The 27,637-nt window shown below is 39.3% G+C and overlaps 1 protein-coding gene across 1 annotated transcript in view; it reads left to right on the top strand.

Annotated features, from left to right (window-relative positions):
• RBKS (ribokinase) overlaps window positions 1-27,637 on the top strand; it is a gene marked incomplete at its 5' end in the record, with an annotated part of 67,821 nt that overhangs the window by 5,678 nt on the left and 34,506 nt on the right. The window contains 3 exons of the mRNA XM_084261652.1: window positions 12,935-13,067; window positions 18,702-18,765; window positions 21,172-21,234. Coding sequence (XP_084117778.1) covers window positions 12,935-13,067; window positions 18,702-18,765; window positions 21,172-21,234 — 260 coding nt within the window. The remainder of the gene's footprint in view (window positions 1-12,934; window positions 13,068-18,701; window positions 18,766-21,171; window positions 21,235-27,637) is intronic.

The raw sequence follows: 27,637 nt of genomic DNA, 5'->3' as shown, positions 1-27,637 counted from the left end.
AAAGTCTTGGGAAATATGAATATGAAACTCCTCACAATGTCTTTTAACTTAAGTGCAGCAAATGTGTGGCTTTCTGGGTTCTATTTAATTGAAACCTCCCTGTCCTTTTATTTGGTGTCTTCATTTTGTGCTGTAAGCCACTGTGTACTGTAATTAGGCTCTGTCCTTCCAGAAGCAATTCCATTTCAGCAATAACTAATACAACTCTTGTTTTTTTGGACTTACCTAGTTCAGTTTTAATAGTATGTATTTAATAGTGCTTTGGATCTAAAGAATTACCCTTCTGGTACTGCAGTCAAGCGTGTACTACATGAATGGCAGGCTTCCTAGTTAACCGATAGGTAGCCCTTTTTATCCTACTATGCATTTTGGAGTTGGAGAAGGGAAGAGGGGGTGGTCTGCTTTATAGAGATAAGAAAAAGATGAAGAGAAATTGGACAAAGGTCTTTAAAAGGGCAAAAATAATAGAGAAAATGTGAGGGTTTGCTGCAGAAAGCATGAACAGGCTGTGGAGCTGGGGCTGGGATAAAAGGCAAGGAACTACAATCCTAACACCAGCAGCTCCCCAGCTATCCAGAGGTCCCCTGTTCTTCTGCTTCTCTTTCTGCCAGCCTGCCTGCTTTCTGCGGTTTTCTCACATGGCTGTGTGGTGAGATGCAGGGAAAAGCTCTGCTTTAGTCCTGCTGTCTTCTTCTAGCACCAGCAGTTTGCAAGGTATGGCACCCAGTAAGTCCTCTGTTGCCTCCTCCTTCCCATGAATGAGTTCCCAGCTGTCTGCTTCTGTTCCTACCAGCTGCAGTGTCTGGTCTGTGTAAGTTTGTAAATTGCTTTGAGATCCTTCAAGATGAAAGGCTCTCCATAAGTGAGATCATTATCGCCTTCTGCGCTTCTCCACTCCCTGTTCTCGGCTCAAACTTTTTGTCTCATCTCAACTTGGGGTCCCGCACAGCACTCAGCATTCCTGGCTCATGGCAACACAAGGCTTACACACAAATTCCAACTTCCAATCCTCGAGTTGTTTGACGCCTCTCAGAGTACTTCAGAGCTGAAGGTTAAATATATGTATTTTCCTGAGCTGATGCCGAAATACTTAGCACTTGCCACAGTGAGATCGTACTTCTGCATTTGCGTCTGACTTGATGTTATTTTGTGCGCTTCAAGAGACTGTATAGTTCTCTTCCTCCCACTTCTGAAGTACTTACTCATTCTAGGAAGCATTCCAGCTACGATGTTGTTCTGTGATCCTACACTATATTCTTACAGCCATACTTTGTTCATGTTCTTGTGGTTAAACTGTAAGCCTGTCAGGGCAGGGATTTCACTCCTGTCTGGCGTAGTGAATTTACAGAGTGGAACCCTGACAGGAGTTGAGAGGGCTCTCTGTTCAAAGACTCATAGGCAGTGATACAGTGTTTGGACAGGAGAACCCCTTTTCTGTTCAGCTGCAGGTCTAGCTGTCATCTTCATCTTCCATATTTTAGCTGACTAGTAAAGACTTTTTTCACTGCATAGTATCTGTGTGTGTTTTTCCCCAATGTCATTCACATTCCAGTGAAATTTCCCTCTTTCCTACAAAACTGAGGTCTTCTTAAACCTGTGTTTATGATACTGCAGTCATTTCCATGGCAGTAGACTATGATATCATCAGTGGAGGATTATGCCTTTCCTATGTGTGTTAGCAATTAAAAATTATGGTTTGTGAGATAAATCTAGTGTTTACCAAGCTTTTAGGTTTAGTCCGTATGAGGCAGGGAAACTATTGCTTCATTCTCTAGAGAGTTCACTTGGGTAATGGAGTAAATGAATCCAGAAACATTTTGATCCTAGCAGGTGATAAGTTTTTGGGGTTATATTTTCCTAATGGGAGAAGAAAATCAGTTACTCCATCTTGTGTTCTCTCACCTGGCAATGAATGCTTGTCTGAAACACCACCGTACTCCTTATTTTCTTGTTATTCATAGCTGCTGAAATGCATGACTTAACCTATCACAATTTTCTAGTCTCATTAGACTGGCATTTTTCCCGTTTGGAGGTCACTAAGCTATTATACACTACCCACAAAAGTAAAACCAAGTGGTTATCAGTCTTCTCATCTTTCTAATGGATGCCCTATTTGCCAGCTATCGGTAGCTGAATCTCTTTCTTGAACCTTCCTAAGGATGTACATGCTTTCTCATGGTGACAGCAGAGGCCGGTTTTGACACTGCTATGGCAAAAAGAAAATTCATTAATTTAAAATGTAGTGTCCAGTATTTAAAACAGTTAGTAATGCTGCAAGATTAAACTGGTGCATTCACAATGTAATTTATTTCATCCCTTCAAATACTTAAGAATTTTTAACCCAAGGAAGTATACTTTTCCAAACAAGAGTGAAGAGACAAGGAAAAGAGATTTGTAGCCATTTTTTGGTAATGTAATTTATTTACAGAAATACACTACATCTGTTTACGTTTCAGACAGTTTTCCCACATAACAGAAATCAACTCTCATAAAATACCTGTTTAAATAATCTGGATCAGAACTTTAGGAAAAAAAAATCTCTAAATGGTGTGCCCTAATTACATACAAGACTTGCATGTGTCCAGCTTCACAGAAAGTCTAGGATGTGAAAAGGTTCTTCTGAAATTAGTAGCATGTTAGTAATACAGTAGAAAGAAATCCCTTTTCCCATTGCTGTCCATGGAAATGAACCAGGCTGGAATGGAACAAAAGACAGGCAGAATAGTTGTACAGTGTTTTTGGAGACTGAGATTACTAATGCCATGACAGACCTGGCACATATTTACCGAGCGTAAAGTCAGGTGATGTTACAGCAACCTCCTGAGTGCACGGCTTTGCCATCATTCTGCGTTCCTGGTGAGCCTTCATCTGTCTCTGGAAAACCCAGAGTGACACCTCTGTTTGAAGAAAATGTAGAGTCAGGAAATGACATTATGATCGGGGAGAGGCTGTTGAAACAAAAGCTTGTTTACCACTTGTCCAGTATCAACGTCTGGAGTGAGGGACTTGTGTTCCTTTCTGCTACAGAAAGATGCTGTTTTATCTCAGCAGTGCACAATATCATATGGCCATGGCTTCACGTTATACCATCCCACTTTACAAACACCAGAACTGTTGCTTTTTGCTTTCTGTAGGTTTCTTAGACATCTGTGCAGTTCCAAGTAAATAGCATGCAAAACAGGATTACACTGGGCATTGGCATTGGCAGTGCTTCGGGGTGTTCCTTGGGCTTCTGCTGTGTCCCAGTGAGACAGGATGAATATTACATTGCATTATGAATGTACCTGTAATTTCTTGCTCCAGTGAATACTCTTTTACCATATAACTCACACAGGTTTTTTATTGTTTTGGTGTTTGTCCCTGCTATTATTGGAAATTCTTTTTGACTATTTAAAATAAAACATCTCTTGCCTTTCCAGTCCAGAGGTGCTTGCCATACAAGATTCACTACAGTCAAAGGGGAAATTGTCTAAGGAAACTCCCTTGAAAATATTTGTCACAATAAACAGTTGTTAGGCACTATATTTTAACACCCAACACTGAGAATATTGTATTTTCTCTCTCTTTATGAGCCACAGAATGATATGATTAATAGTTCTGTTCTGTCTTGTTAATGAATTACTTGCTGGCTGTACTGTTAATGGAAATAACCATTTTCCTAGATGCGTTTCTGGACATAAATATCTTTGGGTGAATTTTAGTACTTCTGACAGTAAAGAGCTGCTGGCACAAATCAAAAGCTGCAATAAAAATTGTAGAAAGTCGATGGTAACAAATTTGTGTAAAAACACTCTGGGCAGGCATATATATAATGTTGCCTCTAGGAGCTGTCTGAGCTGTTCTTCCCACAGGAGTTTACCAGTAAGGTTTTGTTTGCTTGTTTTATATGGCTCTGGTTGTTAGCCCCTATATCAAGCTGCAGTAAGTTACTCGATGCCGACATCCCTGGTTTCTTCCAAGCCCAGTATCATATACATTGAGCCTGAAGAAAACACAAAATGATTTTTCACTAGTGTGTTGCCTGAGTAGGTGCAGCTTTATAGAACACGTTGATCTTCGTGACAACTAATTATAAAATAAGAAGGTTGGTAATGTTCCTGAATATATCAGTTGTGTGCTCTCTTCTGGGGTTTGTTATTTCTTTTTTCCATTTCTGACTTTAGTTCATTTTTTCTTCTTTTTTCCTTTACTAGATCAATGTCATCCCTGAGCCATCTATGATTTCCCTGTATTTGCCTCCATCTCTTCTTGTTAGCTTTCTACGTCATGTTCTTACAGTGCACTTCTCTTCTGTATTGCTTTCTCTGTCTCTCATCTTTCAAACTTTTGCTTCCAAGGAATCATATTTCCCTTTTGTTAATTTATTTGATCCATCACTTTCTATACTTCCTATCCTCTCCCAGATCCCTGTTTATACAAAATGCATTAACCTTGATAGTATAAACAGCAGAAAGAAAAAAACCCCAAGCATATTGTTTGGAGATGAAAATAAAGGATGGGAAGGAATAGGAAAGGCAGATCAATTTCAGTACTCATGTGGAAAGACAGGCATTTTCCATGTTCTCAGCTGTAATCAGAGTGAATATTCCTGCCTCCTTCTAATTGTCTGATCCTGTTAGTATTATTTTGTGAATATCCTGTTAATTAAAAACAAATAAATAAAAAGATTGAGCAATGTTATATATTTCCTTTTTCTTTTTTTATTCTCAGAAAAAGCAAAGTAGAAGATGACCTGTTGGGAAAAAGCAGTTGGTGGTTTTCCTGAAGCTCATAGTACTCCATAGAGAGGCAGTAGAAATGAACAGATTTTTCTTCAGTTTTCATTCCCTGTTACTCATTAAATTCTGGGCATTAATGGAGACATGGGAGTTGGCCACTGGCAGGCATCAAAGCCAGGGCTGTACAGAATTACATCTTCCTGATTTTTAGACATCTGCCTTTCAGAAGAGATCTTAAGTGGTGAAAAAGGTAAAGGTATTTACCTAGAGGAGATTCCTACGTGTCATGCCACAGGAGAGCTAACCTTGGCCAGCAGAGCCCAGGCACATACATACACCCCCACACATACACCTTGCACATTCTCATCTTTGCTCCACAAGCCTTAATGTTATTGTAATCCAAGATTTTAGTAGATGCCTTTATAATTAGATTGGGGTTTGGATAAAGCTTTTTCTTTTTTTCTTTTTTTTTTTAAGCAGTGAATCAAGCAAATGATAGTTTCAAACTAAAATCTTTTTTATTGAAGGCACTGTGAGTTTAGCCTTAAGAGGTTGGGCGGTTGGACTGTATGATGGTTGTAGGCCCCTTCCAATTGTTTTGCATTCCTCCTCCTCTCCTCTCCTCTCCTCTCCTCTCCTCTCCTCTCCTCTCCTCTCCTCTCCTCTCCTCTCCTCTCCTCTCCTCTCCTCTCCTCTCCTCTCCTCTCCTCTCCTCTCCTCTCCTCTCCTCTCCTCTCCTCTCCTCTCCTCTCCTCTCCTCTCCTCTCCTCTCCTCTCCTCTCCTCTCCTCTCCTCTCCTCTCCTCTCCTCTCCTCTCCTCTCCTCTCCTCTCCTCTCCTCTCCTCTCCTCTCCTCTCCTCTCCTCTCCTCTCCTCTCCTCTCCTCTCCTCTCCTCTCCTCTCCTCTCCTCTCCTCGTTTAAATATATTGATTACCCTTATTATTTATTATACATTGAGTAAGTATATGTAAATTAAATATTGTTTTGGTTTTACTTTTCATTTGTGATCCATGTAGATTCTGTAAGAAGCACTGTACTTGAAAGTTGATGAAACATATCATGCTTGCCAAAATTACTGTCCTGGGTATGAGCTTTTAGAGCAACATTTAATTGAAGAAAATAATTATTTGCACTGCACTGTACTTTGTCTTGATCTCTGTGTAGTGAAAACACATCTATGCTCTTGCTCTTAATACTACAGTTTGAAAAGCTCACAGTGCCTGTGTGCAGCATGCCTGTACTTAATGGGGGGGGGGGGGGGGGGGGGGGGGGGTGTTCCTTTTTTATTTTATTAATAAAAGAAAGACTGGAAGAGACTGACAACAAGATTTATAGAGGGGTCAGTAGGTGCTCTATTTTCTGCAAGATAGAAATGCAGAAGCACAGATTACTTTGTTGATTTACCAGTATATAAAAAATCACAATGACAAGAACAAGGACCCAGTGGCCTATCCACTCAACCATATTATTTCCACTTTGTTCAGTGTTGTCTGATAAATCCTTTCTTTAAGAGGTAGGGAAAAGATTAATGTTCACAAATGCCTTGTTTATCTTAATCTGTCCTTGGGCATGTAAAGATCACTCTTTGCTTGGGTTGCAAAGGTTGTTTTGTGCTGGCTTTTTTGCTTTCACCCTGTTTTTTCATCAGGATAAAATGTTCTGTTTGGCATAGGCACGGTAGGCACCCGTCTTTGGTCCTGGGTGAGCACAGCATGTTTAAGAGAGAGTCAGTTCTGACATCGCCATCAGATTGCCTTGAAAACAATTATGTAACTGCACTTCCAAAAATAATATAATCGAGAGACATCAATGAAGAACAACGTGGGAGGCAAATAAAGTTAGAGAGTAGTAATTTTGAAAATTTCCACAATCTTTCTTAAATACAAAACAGATGTTTGGTAAGAATGATGGAATGTTTGCTGAGGCTTAAATATCAGAACATAGATTAATTTTAATTTTTTTTTCAAATCTTTTTAAAGCTTCAAGTTTTAAATTTAGGCTGTGATTGTACATAGAAGAAGGTATCAGCCTTGTGGCCTCCTACCTGTAGTCTCAGCCATTCATTTAATTTTCTCCTCTGCTAGAGTTTTTCACCAGTTGTTTCAGTTCAGCTGTTTACTCATTCAGTAATAAGATCTGCAAAACAGTTTTTCTTTTAAAAATATGTATGTGTGTGTGTATATATATATATGTTTGATAAAATATGTATTTTCTCTGATGGCAGAACCGATGGAAAAGATTCCTGTTGCTCTGCACCAATCCATCGTTCACTTTGTGTTGTGGTGACAAACTGTTTATCATGTAAAATCGAAGATTTAAAAGAAAATCAGTGAATGGATGATGGGGTAAAGCTTTTGCATCTCATTCTGCCACTGTGCTTTAAGCACTGTCCTATGAAGGGACTGTTCTTTAAGCTTTGCTTATTCTGCCTGGTACCAGTTTGGGTAGTGTTTCTACACTGTTCATTACTGTAGGCTAGAGGGAGAACCCAGACCATGAAACATCCAAGAAGCAATAACCAATTTTTCAAATTGTCTGAAAAGTTTTGGTTTGTTTTTTTTTAAAGAAAAACATGTCATGTTCAAAAGGAAAACTTGTCATGTGGGGGAGAGGGGGGAGGAGGAGAAAAAAAGACAGATTTTTCTATGGTTTCTGATTGCCTCCTGACAATTTTTTCAGTCAATAAAGATCTGAAGTAAGACTAAGAACCTAGAACTGGTTAGCCCCATACTTAAAACAAGCTGTAGTTAACTGAATTCCTGAGGTAGTCTCTTTGTAAATATTGGAAGTTTTCTACCTTCCTATAAAATGTTTTACTGGATTATTAAAAAGGATGAAAGCATAAACGAGTCAAGAACATCAGATTTTGAAAAGAATTGTGGGGTTTTTGTCTCTGTGTTATGGATACTTTCCCATAGCACATGTTCAAATCTTTAAAAATTAAGCTAGACAAAACAGACCAAGGCTAAACCAAAATGTTATGCCAGATCCAAAAGAGATCTGAGACTTTTTCACCACAATGTTGTACTAATATTCCTAGTTAGAGGCAAGAACTGTTCTCTCCTTTGTATTTGTTCAATACTGAGAATCATGAAAGCCGAGTAAATTGTATGTACTAGACAGTGGCTAGTTACACCTACTCTAATCTCTCAGGGATTTTCCCCATTCTAGGGAATTCCCAGGAGGGTAGAAAGAGACAGTTTTGTTCAGCTATTCAAAGAGAACAGAATCAAAGCTAAATTCTAGACCTTTACATTATATTTCTTTTTATGAAGACACTTTAAAATGCAGTATTTCTGCCACGACTTTGATACCCTTGATGATCTTCACCTTTCTTTGGGGAAAAAAATTAATGTCTGAATGGTGGTTTTTATTGATGCTGTGTTAATGACAATCATCTCAGTGTGATATCTAATGTCTAAATCCTCTTTCCCTCTGAGTTTCTTGATGAGAATATAGGTTGGTTTTATTCTGGAGAAAAATGTTGAGATACTTTTTCCTTTCTCATGCCATCTAATTTCTCAGAAACATACCAATACTTTATGTTTTTCTTCAGTATGTCTAATGAACTAAGTGTATTAAACCTTAGTTACACAGCATTCCTTGTTTTCAGCATCCAAAGTAGCACCAAGTCCAAGTTTCAACATTAGCTTAGGGCAGTCTGGCTGTACTGCTGCCAGCCAGCAAAGGCACTCCTGCTCTGTCCCTCATGTTCTCCAAAATCCCACAAATTCTGGTCCACCCTGACTGCTGCAAACTGGACCAATTTGCTGTTCCAAATTAAAATTGCCCTTGAAACAAAACTGTTTTGAATTAGGAAGCTCTATGAGCAATAAAAGCAGTGCAAGAGAAACAGTGGGAAAATGCTGCTGAGGGGAGGGGATGGTTTTACCTCAGCTTAAGCTAAGAGTAATAATACATCGTTGTAGTACTTCCATGTGTTGAAAACAGTGAACAGACAGTGGTTAGGTGTCAAGAATCAGAAGCAAACCATGATTAATTTCAGTATTCATTTATGCAAATACCACTAATATATTTCTCTCCCTTTCCCCTCCTTCCTTCTTCAGATTTTCTATCTCTGAATATGATCTAGTCACTGCTTACATGGGAACTTCTCATGAAAACACAGAATACCAGGGAAAGGGGCATTAATGACTCAGTAAGTTGCTTCTGATTCAGTGCTTCAACACAGTAGTAAAGGGTTCTGTTCTGTTTCTAATGCCATCCCTTCCAAGGGGATGTCTGTCTAAAAATACAAATGCTAGTCAGCTCTAGCCTTTAAGGGAACTCGTGGCATGCACTTACTGGAAGAGAGGGTTGAAATTACTGCAGTAGTGAAATTCTTCTGTGTGTACTTTTATTCATCCAAACCTCTGAAACATAAGTGGATGTGAGATTCTTCATTCCCGTGGACAAACGTGGGCAGCATCCCTGTACCCTTTACATTTAAACACCGTTTGGTAAAAACTCAGTTGAAATTCTGAGTGATTATATTCCATTATGTGTAATGTCCAAAATATTCCAGGATGCTTCATTCTGAACTTTCCTCTAAATATGATTCATTAGTATGGTGTGCAATTTGCAAAACATATAATAATTTTATTTCCCATCTAATAAGTGTTGGGGGTTTTCAAATTTAATTTTGGGTTGTTCGTAAGACATAAGAGCTCGATATCCTTTGTACCATTTATCCTGTCAAAGCTGAGCAGAATTTGTCACCTAAGCAAAGAGCAGTCTGTTAGATAGCAACTTAAATCAGGTTTTTCAGGGCAGTGTTTTCAAATTACGTCAAAGTTGTAAATGGCTTACAAAACATTTCATGCAACAATTCTGAAAACCCATGTGACAGTTTTTCTGATTAACTTATTTAGCCTAGTTCTGGAGTAACATTAGCTGTTTCATCACTTTTAGACTATTTTGAGTATTCTTTGTGGAAGCATCAATAAGCCAAGAATTTATAGGGTTCCTTAATCATACAGATTACTCATCATTGCCTGCTCATAACAGAAGCCTGAAAGACTCATTAAATTTGTCTGATGTGAATCAAAAGTTAGTGGTTGCAGAGTTAAGTGACAGGAGAATAGCATTATGTTAGCAAAAAAAATTTTCTTGAATATCTTTTGAATACCTTGAAAGTGAAACCTCCAGGCTCATATATAGATGAGTGCTCTGAATTGGGTTAAGATGGAAAATAAAAATAGGCTTGTGGAGTGAAGAATTGCCCTGAAAGGATTGTTGATCATGCCTGAAGTGTAATAAGGTGGGGGCTTTATTTACAGTGAGCTACAGGAACTTGCTGTATGTTCTTGCCTAGTCTGTTAGCCCAATTTTAAAATTGGCTAATTATAAATCACTGTTCCAACTTGATCCTTTGCCCTTTGCCTTATACCTTTCCATCAAAACAATAAAAAAAGGTCATCTCCCCGTCTTCAACAAGCTGTTTGATTCCCACAGGCGGTTGTTATGCCACATCGAGGCCCAGATTCTCATCTCACCAAGCCTGTTTTTTTCACCAGTGCAATTAGTGATGCTTCCAGCGGAGCTGCATGTTGATGCCAGCATAACTGAGAGAAGAATCAAGTCATGGTCTGGTCACTGTTAAAACAAGAATCTGTATGGTTGAACGTATTTCTTGAAAATGGATGTGAACTCGGAGCAGCGCTATTAGCAGATGTCTGCTGGGATGTCGCAATTGTTAATCTTTCTCTAAAAATATATTAGCTTTTTGTGGAAACAATTTCTATTTAGAACAAGCTATAATCTCTGAGAAAAACCCCTAAGGAAGGAAAATAAATTCAGACTCGGTACCATTTTCATACTGGAGAATTTAAATGAGAAGACAGTGTGAACGAGTGGCTGGAGCGGATCTCTATTTTTGGTTATTCTGCTGGCTCCTTGGCTGACCCGAGGCACAAAAAGACAAAATGACTTACCTAAGTTTCACACCCACAAAACAGGAATAACAATGTTGTTCTGCTTTTTAAACAGCAGTGAGATCTGTGGATGAAGGGAATTATACAGGAGCTGCTGTTACTGTTTCTTACCAAGGCTGGGTAAAACAACTGTTCCATACTGAATGGCACAGTATTTTATGAGCGTGTGTGCAGTGCCCTGGCACTGGCTGAATAGCAGCTTCTTCAGCTGAGATTTGTGGCCTTCACTCTCCAGTCCACAGCCATCACTGCTTTGGCTTCCAGTGATGATAACAGAGATAATTTATAGATGTTACCATTAAGTAATATTGTTTATCTACACTCATTACACCTTGTTCCCTGAAACCTTACAGTTACTCATTGTTATAAACAACCTGCCAGATGCTGCTGTGGGCAAACAGTTTTAACTTAGCAACACTTTCCATATATACACATATATAAATATACACGCACACAAACCTTAAGTATACCTCTAAAAAGGTGGTGTATTTTTGTTTAAAATGGGTCAAACATTTCCCAACAGAAAGTTCTTGGCTCTGCCTCTCTGGAAATGAGTGCCTTGAGCCACATGTGTGAGCTTTCTGGGGTTTCTCTGTGGTCACACACACAAAATAAACCTGCTGGCTGGGTGCCATACCCTCACACTAAAATTGGGGGCACTCTCTTAGCGAGCATCCCTGTGTAGAGTCTGCATCCCTACCTGTGTGTCTCCAGAAACTAACTACTGATGAAGCACAGACCTCCTCACACACCTTCAAAGAAAAAAAAAATCTTTATTTCTGGGAGTTTAGGGCTTTCTGGGCTTCACTAGTTGTAATTTTCTGTTTTCTTGATTATGCAATGACCCTTAACCTTGGGACTGATGGATGTTGGAACTGAAAATTAGCAGGAAAAAAGTTTGCTCTCTCCTTTAGCACATCAGACTGTGCTCTGTAACGAATTCCATAAGATTCTGCAAACACAAGTATGTCCCAGCGGTCACGGCATGAACTCAGAAAGTGAGGCGCACACATTCTTCATGCCCTTTTGGAAAAGCTCCCTGTAGTGATTTTTGGGTGCAGAAGCATGTCACCTTATTCTGAATGGGAGGGCTGGCAATTTTGAAGCTGTTTTAAGATTTACTGTTAAGATAATATTCTAAATTGACAGAATGAGCTGAAGTTAATCTCTTGTTCTTTCAGACTCCCCTTCCCCACCCTCTCTTTCTTTCCTGCAGACTTCTGGAAAACTGTCTGAGCTACCTGAACAGGTTGCTGGTACACTGTAGGAGGCTTTCCCTCCACTTGGGTTGTGAATTTGTTTGTAGCTTAAGAGATAAAAGGAATTAGGTTTTTAAACCTCATGCCTGGAATGTATGGCTTGAGGAGGAAGAAATTTTGGTAATCTAAGTGTTGTAAGCACAGCTTTGAGTTTTGTATTTTAATAGGAATGGGAAAAGTAAGCTAGCCTTTTGCATTCAGAGAAAATGTTCCTCACAGTCTCAGCAGTGTCTTTCCTTCCTTTCAAATGTTGCTGGAGATAGCAAAGCATCTAGTAGGGTTAACAAAATTACAGCTTTGTTTTATTTTTTTCCAAAATGGAAATGAAACTAGAATACACCCCTGATGGGTCTCCACTTGTATTAGTGCATCTGGTTCTGGGCACTCATCCCCAGAAGATGGAAATGTAATTGGAGTGCACTCAAGAAACAGCAACATGCTGAGAATTTGTAAAGCCTGATTTGTAAGAGAAAAACTTAAAAAGGAAAAAAAGTTAAATATGTACAGCGTGCCTGAGTGACAGCAGAGGGGAGGAAGGTTTTGATAACAATCTACAAGGTTGAGGGGTGTGAACACCAACAACGTGAGAAATGACTTAGGGTGCTTCAAGAAGGTATAATTAGATGTAATGAAATTAAATATGTAAACTTGAGCTGAATGTTACAGTAAAACGACATGAGTGGTGAGACCTATAGATTTATTATTTATCTGTATTGAGTTAGTGCTGGGGAATCCCAGCCAGGGATCAAGTGCTTCTTTTCCTGTAGGAACATGAAACACGAGCAAAAGAAATGCAATCCCTCTCTTGAGTAATAAACAAGAAGCTTGACTGGGTGGCTTCGAAGGAATAAACTTAAACTGGTGGGATGTGGAGTAGGGACCTTAAGAGGGTTTTTGAGTCTTTTTCAGTTTCACTGTTTGGCTGTTGGACCATTTAGGATTGTAAGAATGTAACTCTGATTTTGAAGATGCTTATTATTTTCAGTCACTAATAATATGTAAATATTGATTTAAATTGGAATAGCCTCACAACGCGATTGCCAAAAGCTGGAGAAACTATCCTTGGACATAAGTTTTTCATTGGTTTTGGTGGGAAAGGAGCCAACCAGTGTGTCCAGTCTGCTCGCCTTGGGGCCAAGACCTCGTTGATCTGCAAGGTAAGCACTGACTTACTCTTGGATTACAGCTGAACTAAATGTTCATGCAAATTCCAGTAAACCTTTAGGTGATTTACTGAAAAGTTTTTGAGTTGTTTGTTTTTTTAATCCCTCTAATTCCCTTTTCTATTCCTTATTTCAGCTATAAATTTAAGCACGGAGGAGGCTGTTTTAAGAACACTGCCAGAACCAAAGACTAGTTGGCTAGAGATCTGGCAGAAAATTTCATATAAAGAAAGATTGCAAAACTTAGATTGATGCACCATGGAAAAGAGGACTGGCAAGAATTTGAGGTGTTCAAGTAATCTTGATTAGCCCCTCCTCTTTATGCTGCCTACTGTCACGATGATCAGGACTTCATTAATGACATTCAGGTGCTAAGCACTATAGTCAATCTGAAATCAGACATTGACAAGCCAGTAAGAAATCTGAGAAGGAATGGTAAAACTTTGTGCTTCAAGGGTTAAATCATTATCTAATTACTCGAGATTAGGATGAGATGTTCACATCCAAATTCTAGCACCTTTGCATGCCATGGGATATTTTTTTTACCCATTTTTCTGAAACGTCTGCTATACAGCAGTTATAAAAACTGGCTCACAGACCATGGGCTGATTCAGCTTGGCAGATGCTATATTCTTACAATGTTTTTCTTTGATTTTTGTCATTAAACATTATAAGTTTTGAATGATCATTACTAAGGTTAAGATCAAATTTTTCTCTCTCTGTAGAGTTATTGTCTGTCCTGTGCTAACTGTAGCTGAAATTTCAAACCGACTGGACATACTTATTGCCATAGGTGGGGAGGATGCTGTATTTGTTGGATTATTGTCTGTTAGGGGTTTTTGGAGAGGTACTGAAAACATCTCCAGGAAGCTTTTCTCACTGGTTTTACAGTCCGATGTTTAGGCTTAAGAATGGTAACTATGATCCTAAATTATTACACCTGTAAGGATATCTGTGGGTCATTATCACTAGTTATTCTAGAGTGTGGAATTTTTTATTGGCAATGTTTGTGCTTCTGTAATATAGTGTGTAGCTGATCATCTTTGCATTCAAGAACGATTCAAGTACAAGATGAACTGGCAATGAATTCCCTGCTAACATTTCCTGCTAAATGTTAAAGGGTTTTTTTCCACTGAAAGTGTGAATTTTGTTTTATTTTTTTTAATGGTCTAGCCTTTGCTCAGTATATACATGTTGCTGGAAGCATTTGCATTCCTAATAAAATTTATCAGTTACTATAATTTCTAATTATTTTTGAAAATCATAGTTATGTTATTTCAGTAAAACCGAGTCTTCTTGCTTTCTCTCTCTCTTATGTTTATTTATTGGAGAAAAGAAACACCAGAGAATGACTCTTTACATCTATAAATGATGGTGCTTTTAATTCTTTTTTTTTTAGCTTTAAAAGTTAATATTTACACTTAAAATTAAAAATGCACTTTATAGCCTCACAAAATAGTCTCATAGCAGTACAGTCTTACATCTGCATAAGTCAGTGGGATGTAGTATAAAGTTTCTTGCTGAGTAAACTATGAAGTCAGGTAATAATGAGCCATCATGATTGACTTCTTTTAACAAGTCATCTTAAGTATTCAGTGGTTCTTTAAAGCCAGTTTTCCCCTCTCACACAGACTCTGTGCTCAGTAACATGCTTTTGTTTTGGTTGTAATTCCCAACATTTTTTTATCCAGTACAGCTGCAATAATTATTTCTCCAGTCTGAGGTTCAGGGAGTGGAATCAGTGTTAATACAAGATGGGCGTTCTTCTGGAATGTGGCATCCTCTTACGAGAACTGTACTTCAGGCAGTGGATGCGTTCAACAGGAGCAGAGGTAGACATCTCAGATCAGGTGCCAAGGCATTCTTCATACCTCAGAGCTTTAAAACGCAGAAGAGAGACAGTGACTGTCTGGTGAGGGTTTGAGAGAGGGAGTTTTGACTAGAGATGCCGCAGAATGCTGTGGATTTTAATGTGGAATTCAAGTACTGAGTTTGAGTAGTAGAAATTCAAGAAGTGTTCTGCTTTCTGTCTTGGATGTCTGTGTGAGAGGCTCCCCTGGGTTATCACTGTGTATCACAGTATCAGTCATAAACTCCCCTCCCCAGTTTGCTTAGTGCAGTAACCTGGTGTACTGATGGAATAGCTGCCACTCCAAAAAGACAATACAGACAGTTGTTCACAGAAATCTACAGGTTTGCTGCCAGGGAACTGAAGGATCTAAGTGAATACACTGATCACTCATGTTTGTACAAGAACCCTGTTGCAGTACTGAAAAATGCACAGTGGTCTTGAGAGATTCTGAACACTCCCAATTTTTTTTTTATCTTTTGGTAGTGTCTGTTAAACAATTCTCTTAAACCTCCTAGATTAAGATGGTGGAGGGATGTTGGTCTGAAAGACATTGTATGTGCTAGAAAAAGTCCTGCTTTACTTCTGACAAGCAATTTGGAATGATCCTCACTGGACATTGATGCCACTAGTCTGATCTTGCATTCTACTGAAGCCCCAGCTGCTTTTGAGTCCTACTTAGAAATAGGAAGTATTATATTATTATATTATATTATATGTAGTCTTCTTTCTTTAGATGATCTGTAAACCAAATGTAAGTTGAAATGCTGTAAGCCTGAAGCCTCGCTTCATTGTAGGAATATAGCTTTATCTGAGATGCAGACCAGATTATGATGGATATCTTCAGTTGTTTTTTCAGTTTATATTACTACTTTATACTTGTCTTTAGCACCTGCTTAATTCCCTAAGCCAGAAAAGGAGTAAACACTCTTTAAAAAAACCTCAAACACGAACCCCCCCCCAACCCCATATAGAACAGATTAAACACACAATTGTCAAGAGGTATGTGGTTTTGCTGTAATTAATTTTCAGGTATAGATGAGTTTAATTCTCTAAGCTGCCAGAATTTTGCCTGCTATGATGCCAGCCAGCTCCCCTACCTCCATGTGGAAAACATGATAGTGTGCAGGGAAAACCCAAACTGAAAAATGCCAATGTAATTCTGCTCATTCTAATATGCAAAGTATGTGACCATAATGCTTATACAAATGGCTATTGTTGTTAAGAGCTCAAGAAAGAAGAAATGCTATTTCAGCATATACAATGCTCTGTGGTCAGCAGCATAAGGCATTTATTTTTCCCTGTACCCAGTAGTCCATCTAGCAGGATCTGAGCAAAAGCAAGAAATATTTAAAACTATGTTATATAATTTGACATGGTCAGTAAATATGCCTTTAATCTAAACCAAGTCTGTCTTCCTTGGGGGTAAAGCCTGAATGGAAAGATAAGCCCTTCAAATGCAGTAGGATTAACTGGGTTGGATGCTGATGAACTAACAAGGAAAAAAAGTTTCCAGAGGAAAAGGACCTCCATGGAGACCACTCCAAGGGCATCCCTCCAGCACAGAGATGCCTCGCTGTGAGCAAAAGTACCACGGCTGATCTCAGTTGATTTGACAGTTGAACAATAAGGGATGCCTGTCTGTCAGTTATCTAGAACCCGGAGCTGAAGGAAGGAAGTTTCAGTTGAGCTTTTGGAAAATGATTATGAAATGTTTTGTTGCTGAAATAACTGAGCAAGTCCTGAGATTTGTTGTAGAAGCTTTGTAGCAGCGAGGGAGGGAGAAGGTGATACCATCAGGCAGAATGCATTCCAGAAGTACAACTAACTGTTAGTCTGCAGAGGTGAGCCCGACTCAGGTTTAAATTGCAGATGGCTGCAGTCATCCAGCCCAAAGCTGTTGGAGGATGCAGCTTCTGACAACCCGCCCTGTCTGGCAAGCTGGGAGTAGTCAAAGATACAGAAATATTCTAATATGCAAACAGTGAATAACACAGTGACCAAAGTAAATGTTGGGTTGGGTTTTTTTTTTTCCATGTGCTGGAGGAACGTTCCATCTGGTTAGACTGTTTTGACCTAAATTGCTGTCCTCCTTTGGTAGAAGACTGGGAACATGCCTAATAATGCTTTAGAAAAATCCCTTATAGATTGTAGGAAATGAAAGTGTGTTTCAAAACATGGCTCATCCATCCATGGCACTTTAAATTTTAGAATTCTGAATCATGGGATTTGGTTATTGTAGTCACTAGGTAGTACTTGTGCCTTCCCCGAGCTTCCTAAAGTCATCAACTGACACATTTGTAACAGCAGGCAATAGACACGACTGCTTTGTGCTTCCAGTAACTCAAATACACCATTAGCTATTTAGTGCTGGTTTATGAAAGGTAGGTCACAGAATCATAGCGGTTGAAAGGGACTTCAAGAGATCATCAGGTCCACTCCCCCTGCCAAAGCAGCTCCCCAGGACAGGTCGCACAGGGAGGCGTCCAGGTGGGTCTCGAATATCTCCAGAGGTGGAGACTCCACAACCCCCCTGGGCAGCCTGTTCAGTGCTCTGTCACCCTCACTGTGAAACAGTTCTTCTACATATTGGTGCAGAACTTCCTGTGCTCCAACTTGAAGCCACTGCCCCTTGTCCTGTCCCCACAGACCACTGAAAAGAGGCTGGCTGATTCCACCAGTGTCCCACACTTGAGATATTTATAAACATTAATAAGATCCCCTCTCACTCTTCTTTTTTCAAGGCTAAACTCCCTTGTTGTCTAAACTGTGACCAGGATCTTGAATTGGCTTCTAATGTAAAAGATTTTCTTTTTCTTTCCTCATGTAAAAATAGTTCTGTAGCACTGGTAAGTCGTTGGCACTGTTCAGATACACAACTTACTCTTAGAAAAGAGAGCACATACTGTACATGCTGAAGACATAGGCGTAAAGTGGTAAATTAAAAGCTATGTTGGCGTAATAAATATACTTTAAATGCTATTTTGACATTAAGCAAGTTATACCATTTTTTTTCTCTATATACCTCATCTCCTTTGTTCAGCTTATGTAATGTAACAAAAACAATTGTTTATTAGTCTGAATAAACAGCAAGCAGAGTTCTGTTCAGCTAAAAGGATTAGTGGAGCTGAAATTACAAGGTCTTTAACTTGCTGTTAGAAAAACAATAGAGCATAGCTTGACTCCCTAACTCAACTTGATCTGCTGTTGCTGCATAAAGCAAACAAAAAACGTTGAATTTGTAAACAGTACATTTGGTACTGAGATTTATAGAAATCAGTGATGCCGTGTTTATTGTCACTTTCTATCCCATACCCCACAGTTGGATAGTTTTCCCCTAAGGAAACTTGAGGTAGGAAATTCAAAGTACGAGCTACAATTAAGAAGGACACCAGTGCTGTTATAAATGCTTTCAGTTTGAAGCTGAATAGCTCAGTACACTTCCAGATTTTACAATCCCCAGAAAGCATCAGTGTGAAGAGAACACAGTGGTTGAAAGAGAATGGAACTTGAATATAGCAACATGAGTATAGGGGGCAATTTTATAATAGAGGAGGAGAAAACTGTGAAACGCTATTCCTGTTGTTTATTAATTCTATTGATACCTTTAATACATTTTAACTATTATTTATGACTTTATTATTTGTTCATTAGTAAGGCAAAGTCCGGCAAAACAGGAAGTGTTGTACTCAAATTACATTAGAGCATTCTGTTGTCTAAACATGATGTATCCTCTCACCTTCCTGTAGAGAAAACCAATCCTCTTGTCTTTTGTGTAGGTTGGGAAGGATTCATTTGGCAATGATTATGTTGAAAATTTGAAGAAGAATGGTATTTCTACAGGTAAAATTTTACTTTAAAGAAGTCTTTTGTATTAATTTTAAGCTTTAAAAATTGGTAGTGGAGGTTTTCTTATTTTATGGCCTTATTGGTTATGTTTTACCATTCAGAACTATGAATAATTGTTTTGATACAGCTGGCAGGATTGAATGAGAATATGGGACTTCTGAATTTAGCTGTACCACTTATAACAAAATGTACTTTTATTACCTCTAAATCTCAGGTGATTACAGCAGTGCAAGTCACCTGAAGATAACTTGCTGTTGTGCAGTTGTTTAGGCTGGCATTAGAGATGGTAATGCCTGGTGAGAAATGAAAAAATCCAGTCTGATTATTCATTTTCAGTTTCATGTTGGGAGAGGAGGGATAGAGTAGAAATGCATTTGTCAACTCAGTACTTTTCACCTCTGTTTTGTGAAGTGACATGTGTTTTCATTTTAGCGACTGCAGCTGATGTTTGTTAACACACATACACACAAAAATCAATGTTAAAAGGCTTTCAGGAAAAGGGAGAATTAAGGATTCACAATATTCTAGTGTCTTTGCACCTTTATACCCCTAATTCTCTCTAATTGTGTGCTACTTAACTAGGTAGACACATTTTTGTCTACATGACTTGTCTCCTTCAGGGTGGACAAGGATGGACAGATGTAGTCATTAAGTGGCAATTCAATATTCTGTTTATCTTTTCTGTTTAATGTGCAGCCACAAGCTCCATTTACTGCATTATTCAAATCCTGCTTAAAAGACAGAACTACTGGTATTTTGTGGGGTTTTTCATTGTGCCTATCAGTAGAGCATCTAAATAGTTCACAAATGTATATACATGTCTAGTTAGATCAGTTGAAGGATTTGAACGTTTAGGTCCAAGGTGCCAGTTTCACTTGAAAATATGTCAGAATGGTGTTAGATTGTCATCCCCTATGGTGATCAGCCCTGGAGGAAGATAGCATGTCTTGCTGGTGAGGCTGGTCTGGGATCCCCACTTGCATTCCAAGATTTGGAGGCGAGGGTGATTCAGCATGCACAGACTTTTTGCTTAGGACTTTACTATTTCAGTCTCTGGCTTTTCATCTGAGTTTAATCCTCGACTAGCCGTGATCATATGGATACTGGGTACTGAATGAAAATCCTTGCCATAATGCCCCTTCTGCCAACTTTCATATCTTGGATTGTTGTCCTATGTCATCTTTATGTTGCTTTTCTGTTTCCTTAGCCCTTTTCAATTCCATTCTCTTTCATCATTTTCCCCTTTCCCAGTCTTCCTGTCTTCCACAACCTATCAGCTACTAGGTCATTTAGACCTTTACCAACGTGTTACTCCCTCTCTTGCATTTGAACTGGGCAGCTTGCTACTCCTGATGCTTATTTTCTATAGGGAGAGCAATTGAGAACACAGAAGATGCAAGTTCTCTGCTTTCAGTTCAGTGTGCAGACCTAGATCACAGTGAAAAGAAGCAAAGAAAGTTCTGCTCTGACCCTTGTAACTCTGAGCTAGATAAGGCCACCTCCAGGCCGAGTACCTGCAATCCTTCAGCAAAACTGCGTGATGCTATCTACTGTTTCAGCCTTGTTCAAATCTGAGCAGAATTTTAAACTGGCCATGAAAGGCATAGCCAAGTTTTGCCCAGCATCGAGTCCATGTTCCAAAATGTTAGAACACCTAGTTTCATAAACAAAAGGTCACAAGAGTGTCTCTCAAATAAAATAGTAGCTTTTTCTCAAATACAGTTCTTTGGAGGAAAAAAACCCCAAACCCCTCAAATTTTTTGACAGTCTTCTACTAGACTTCTACCTAAAATAACCCCACCTTTCATAGAAAGTTTCAGACCACTGGTTAATCTTTGACAAATTTGCTGACAGCTGAAAACAGGTTCTTATAGCAGTAAATATGGAATAATCTTTATAATAGTCAGTGCTGCCAGCCTCACTTCTAGCTAATTTATCTGAATAATAATCCCAAGAGGAAACATATAGCCTCACCACTGCCTTCGTAGCACATTAATATTACTGCTGAAATGCAAATCTACACAGAATTAAATGCTGTGCTGTTTTAATATTTTAGTTTTCTCCAGCCTAGACTCTATTGTTTCACTGCATAAAAGAAGTACTTCCATGTAGGAGTCGAGTGCCTAAGAAGGCTGTATAAATAACATGCTTTCTCTGCAGCAGAGATGGAGCCAAATTAAAGAATGTTGGACTCACATTTCTGTTTTGTGGGTGTAAATTAACACTTTTTGTTGTTGTTAGCTTCTCTGGCATTGTTGCACATGAAAGAGTAATTAGCATTTTTAAATTGCTGGAGGTTATGGGTTCATTTTAGATTTAATTCAATTAAACTGCATCACATGCTATTGGTTGAAAGTAATGTATTGAACTAATGCATGCTGTAACTTTTCCCTTTCTTAGCATTTGTAGGTCAGACTACAGATGCTGCTACTGGAACTGCTTCAATAATTGTCAACAGTGAAGGTACATATTTCTACTCTGAATTGTCCTCTTTGTTCTGCCTCTACATCCATAAATGAAACCTTTGCCTTGTCACTGTTACTTGTGGAATTATTTTTTTCTACATCTTTAATTTTTTTCATGATCTTATTCACACTTTGTTGCACTTCCTTTTATTACAGGCAGTGCTGTAGGATGAGGTGCCTAAAAGGAGCAGAATCAGACACTCAGATTAGCAGTGTGATAGCCATAATTCAATCATCCAGGTGATCTATTTAGTTTTACATTGGCCAGAACACACAGTTCAATGGATGGTTAAAGATCTTCTTTTCCACCACAACTTACCTGACACTTTTACTATGAGGAAAGGGTTTGCCTCCTCAGCACACTGAGTCACTGTGCCCCGAATCAGGAAAAGGAATTGTGCTTAGTATAAGTAGAACTATTTATGTTGATATTGTAATATTACCACAATGCTTGATCCCAAGTTGCCTCAGCAGTGATGAACACACAGTGAAATGGCACATTTGTTTTTTCTGTGCCTGTGCCTTTGCTCTCATATTGCACTGGAAGAAAGAAAGTTTTGGCTTGTTTTCATATTCTCCTTCAAGATTGCTAAATTATCCTCTGAAAACTTTATCTTTTCCTCAAGCAAGTTGTGCTATTGAGAGCTCTAGGAGAAGTATGTGTGTCTAGATCAAAGTTTAGAGATCAGGACCAATAATGTTTATGCAGACATAACAAACTAAGTGTGATTGGATTAGTTCATTTTTGTTGCAGCCTTCCCTGGAACAGTTACCATAGCTTAGCTGACACATCAACTTCACAAGCTCCTGTGTAACCTGACAGTAGTACATTGGGCTACAGCTCAAAATGGGAAAGGAAACACAACTGTTCACTCCAGAAACAAACCTGGGAAGGAACTGGGACTAAAGGCAAGTCTACACAGGAGCATTCAGGAGAATTAGGCAAATTAGGTGGAGATGCGATTTGAATCTTCCCTAAGTAAGATTAATCAAAGCCTTGCATGACAGCTCTAATTCAGAAACAAGGTAGCTCTAATACATCGAATAAACTAGATTCCCGCCTCTTACTTCCACCTCTTTCTCTTGTTTTGGATCAAATTACCACAATACCTCTTAGGAACTTCTTTCTTACGCCACATGCAGTCCCTAATCTTGCCAGTGTTGATAATAGGAGAGGCAGTGAGAATCCAGTACTGCTCCCAGGCCTCACTGCTTTGTACATGTAACTTGTCTTGCACTAGGTTTGCTGTCCAGAGTAGTTGAGTAGGGGTGTGGTTAGTAGGTCAAGAGAAGTCCCTCTCCCCCTGTACTCTGCCCCGATGAGACCACACCTGGAATGTTGTGTCCAGTTCTGGGCCCCTCAGTTCAAGAAGGACAGAGAACTCCTTGAAAGAGTCTAGCGCAGGGCCACCAAGATGATTAAGGGAGTGGAGCACCTTCCTGATGAGGAAAGGCTGAGGGAGCTGGGCCTCTTTAGCTTGGAGAAGAGGAGACTGAGAGGTGACCTTATTAATGTTTATAAATATGTAAAGGGTGAGAGCCGGGAGTATGGAGTCAGGCTCTTCTTGGTGATGGCCAGCGATAGGACAGGGGGCAGTAGGTGCAAGCTGAGCATGAGAAATTCCATGTGAATGTAAGGAGGAACTTTTTTACTGTGAGGGTGACAGAGCACTGGAACAGACTGCCCAGAGAGGCTGTGGAGAGAGGCTGTCTTCTCTGGAGACATTCAAAACCCACCTGGATGTGTTCCTGTGTGATTTAGTCTGGGTGATCCTTCTCTGGCAGGGACTAGATGATCTTTCAAGGTCCCTTCCAAGTCCTAGCATTCTGTAATTCTGTGAGTAAGAAGCAGTCTTACTACTTCCCAATTCATATGCATGGCCAACTGAGATAAATGAGGTCTAAACTTGAATGAACAGAGGATGATCTGTTTAAATTATAACATCATGATGTTTTCTGAAGGATAAGGAACAAAACCATATTGTGGATCTAAAATCTTTATAAACTGAGGAAAGGGAAAATGATTGTTCGGTGCCGTGAGGTTCACAGCAGTCTACCTTACATGTTAGTGTGAAGGGTCTCTGATAGTCTTCTGAGTCATATAGTAAGAGGACTAATGCATAACATCATGTAGTTTGTTCCTTTGAGAAACTGAAAAATCCTAAATGAAGTTACCACTGTCCTCTGATTCCATTTCAAATCTAGTAGAAGAGCAAACCTGGTCAGAACTACGCTATAAAGCAAACAGATGCACAGAATTGGTAATGGTTCTGGTTGTTACTTCTCTGTGAAACCATCTGGCGCCTGAATTGAGTAAATTGCAATAAAATAGCAGTACTTATGTGCTTTGCTGTTGCAAGAGACGCTGGTTTGTTTTTTTTCCTGTAGAAACCTGGCTGATTTGACCTAAACAGGTTTTACAGCACTTTTCAAAGGGCTTGTCTACACATGCATGTTTTACCACAGGAGTTGTGCTGGCATAGCTGAAACACCACAGCATTCAATACACTGATGTAAAGTAGTTTCTGCCTACTGTTAGTTTTATATCTAAAAGGGAAGAATTTGAAGTTGGGGTGATGATGGTCTTTTCTTTTAAGAAGGTGAGGGACAAACAAAACCCACAGGTGTCATCTCTTTAAATGTCTGAGTTTTAATTGTGTTTTACACACCTAATCTGCACTTCATTTTACCCGTACTTTACAAGTTCTCCTACTTGGGAGAAATACCAACTCCAGTCAGCTGAGTGAAGTCACAAACAGAAGTAGGAGAGATGCTCAAGTAGAGGAAGAAAACTGTGATGGATGAGTGAAGGCAAAGGCAAAGAAAGGTGTAGGAGAGTCAGAGGACTCTCTGAAGTAAACATCCACATTTGATATTCTCAAAGTTGCATTATGTTATATATATTGCATTATACTTTCCATAAAATCCCTACTTTAATGCAGAATGGTGGTGAGACGTTTAACAAGTTTATAGTGCTACACTGGAAAATGTGCAGCCCAGAGACACAGCAAAAGTTCCCTCTGGGCTGGTCTTGGAAATCTGTGCAGAAATCTTCCTGGAACCTCGTGTTCCTCTCAGTTGTTGTCTTTTATCCAATTGCCTCTTGAGATAGGTTTTGACTAAACACTAAACATGCAGTTTACCAGGACCAAGTACACTTCGACTCCGTACTTGCTGTCTTAAGGAGGAAAGCTGGTACATCCAGCTGCTTTTCTTAACAGGTTTTCTTTGAGGTGCATCACAACACTTCGAACCCCAGCTTTTGTCTGGCTTTTCAGCCTGCCTTCTTACCACTAGCTCTGTCCCTTAGCACACCGTCTGTTATCAAATGGCAAGACCTTGGCCAAGTGATGATGTGTGTTGTACGTTTTCGTACACAGCTAGGGAGAGGAACAAAAAGCTCTTGATAGATCATTTTTGCGTGATTACCTGTTTCTTATGGCTTTGTTCCTGTGTGATTTAATATAGGTGACCTGCTCTGGCAGGGGGGTTGGACTAGATGATCTTTCAAGGCCCCTTCCAACTCCTGACGTTCTGTGATTCTGTGCTATCTGGTACCGACTGATGACGGCGCCATTAAGCTGGCCTGACCAGACCAGTAGTTTGAACCAGTCTGACAACTTCCATGTGCATAGCAAAAATGCAGTGGAGGGACAACAGGGGTTGGCAGGTCATGATTAAAGCATTTGTGATTATTGCAAGTTAGGACTTAAAGCTCACCTACACAGAACACTGCGAGATAACCCTGACTTGAGATAGGCATCGTGCTGACTTTACGATAAAGTTATTAATCATTCATGAACTGTGAATAGGCATTATTTTGAGAGTGAGTGTACCTTCGATACCCAAGCACTACTAGTATAGAAACATTCAATATATATATTTAGATAAGGCTAAATAAACAAGGCAAACTTAGAATACATATGCCAGCTTCTTTGAATTATACTTTTCAAAGAGTAAATCTTTATTTTAAACCTTCAGGAAGAAATGGCACCTGAGTTTTTGTAGAATTTCAATGTATTGACATTCATTGTGAACTCGAGCGTTTTGTGACCAAGACTATTCAATGCTCATTGCATAGAAATTATAATACCATGACACACCCAAAACTTGTCCTCATATTCATGAACTGTGTGATTTGGCAGCAAATGTTTTACTTGTAACATTATTTTCTGGTCAAAAATATAATTTTTTCCCTCTATGAATTATTATGCAGAAGCTCTGCAGCTATTGTTACAATTGGACTGTTTGCACTTTTGCTGAGTTCTAAGCACTACTGATGGATTTTAGGCTTGTCAACCCATTTTAAATAGTGATGGCTATTGCACTCTGGTGTTTACTGCTTTGCGTTTGATTTTTCCACTGATGCTTCTCAGCTGGTGACATTTGTAAAATGACACTTGTAAAAAAAAAAATCTAGCCTGAGTTACCTGTCTTTCTAAGAAATGACAGTAGAGGGTTTAGAAACCCAGCTGAAGACAGTATTTATACTGGTTTTAGTATTGATTGGACCCCATCTGGTGTAAGCTTGCACAAGCTTATCAGCCTCATTTTCCTGTTGTAGCTTACAGCAACTGTGAAGGTGGCCCTTAATATTTTAGCTGATGTCTGCAAAACTCAAAACTGTATAGAGGCTGCCGACAAAACTGAGAATTTTAAGTCTCAGTAAACCATGTTAGAATTAACTTTAATGTAATATTTTCCTTGCTCTTAGTGTGGGTAACATTTTACCTCACGTCTGCTGTTTCAAAGTTCAGTGTGTAGCTTAAGGCTTCACCTCAGGGTTAGGAGAGATACATAAGCATTTCCAGACAATAATAGATCTCCTCCTCAAACAGATATCTAAGATATGTAAGATTAAAAAACCTCTGAAAATACTTCTCTCTCCTCCTTGTTGAAGGAACCTAGAAAACTAATTTTTAGACATTTTTTAGGAATTGGTTTTCTTAGAATGTTCTAGAATGCAGGCTCCTTTTTTTTTTTGGAAAACTTGAGAAATCAGTGAATGTTGGACAAGATGAATCCCACCCCTCTTTGCCATCTGTCTTTAACTCTGTTGTCCCTGGTACCGGTTTCCCATCTGATGTCCCTGGCAAGAAATAATTGCTTTCAGCGAAGTGGTTGCTGGTAATACAAAATCCTGGTGTTAATTGCGAGCGCGCGGGCCCAGATCCTGCGGGCCCAGATCCCGCCTTCCCGCGCGCGGGCGGAGGCTTGCGGTGACTCCTGGCCTTCGCAGTCAGTGTGGTACATGCAGCTGAGACCCGAGCGTGGCTTCTTCCCTGCAGCTTGGGCTATGCCTGGCCGGACTGTTACACCGCAGTAGGTACTGCATTTCCCTGGCAGGTTTGAAAGCAGACTTTAAGCCTCTGACCTTTTGTAGTTATAAAGAAAAGCTTCTGACTGTGATCCAGTGCAGCGTGGCCTACCTTGAATTTGCACATATGGGTTTAAGCAAAACAGCCTTTCTTATCGCCCTGGGCCATTAGCTCTAAAGTCTAATAATAATATACATGTCAGTACAGCTAAACAGTTCAGCGAGATAATGCAGCAAGACATGTGGATGGAGCCTGCAATTCCAGGTAGCAGAGTCCAGGCAGAAATGAAGTACATTTTTGTTCCACTGATTCCTTGCCTTTTACTGTTTGCACTGCTGCACCCTATAAGCTTTCAAAATATATGCTTGGCAAAATAGGTGCAATTTGCCTTTGAATGTTTCCTCATCAGGATTCAGATATCTTTGATAGCATTTACTTGTTGCAGAAGGTTTTTTTCTTTCTTTTTTTCTTTTTTTTCTTTTCTTTTTTTTTTTTATCCAAGATGCCCATCATTGTCTGTTGAAAAGCAGGGCGTTGGCTTTAAATGCTGAGGTTTTGCTTTTCATATGCAGCTGTTCTGTACCAAACCATTGACAGCAGAATTGCTTTGGAAAGCTTGGACCCCTCCCTCTGAGATCACTATATTATTCTTTCCATTGTCCTGCTTTCTTTTCAGAGCATATTTAGGGAGACAAGCTTTGCACGTTTCTTATTCAAAGGACTTTGAAGTCGCATTCAACAAAAATAATGTATTTAAAAACATAAATATTTATTTACAGAGTAATTCAGTTCATTACAGAATTGGTAGCCTTTAATGATTGGCAGTCCTTAAAGGAATCTTCAGCGGGGGCGGGCTGAGCCTGTAAATCAAGGAACAACTGACTTATTGAATTTAATACCTGAGTGATTAATAATAAATTTTAATTTGAAGGCACCCATGCCTGAAGGTCTCTAGGTGTTGTAACAGAGATTAAAAAAAGAAAGAGAGAAAGAAACTGCAATAAAAGAAGGCGACTTGCACGTCTGAAGAAAAACAAAGGAGTATTTGGAACCTACGTAAATGAACCTCTTCATCTAACTGTA

This window comes from Gallinula chloropus, assembly GCF_964237585.1.
Source record: "Gallinula chloropus genome assembly, chromosome: 3".
Taxonomy (NCBI): domain Eukaryota; kingdom Metazoa; phylum Chordata; class Aves; order Gruiformes; family Rallidae; genus Gallinula; species Gallinula chloropus.
Note: the sequence above shows the minus strand (reverse complement) of the source record. Positions and strands in the feature narration are given on the sequence as shown.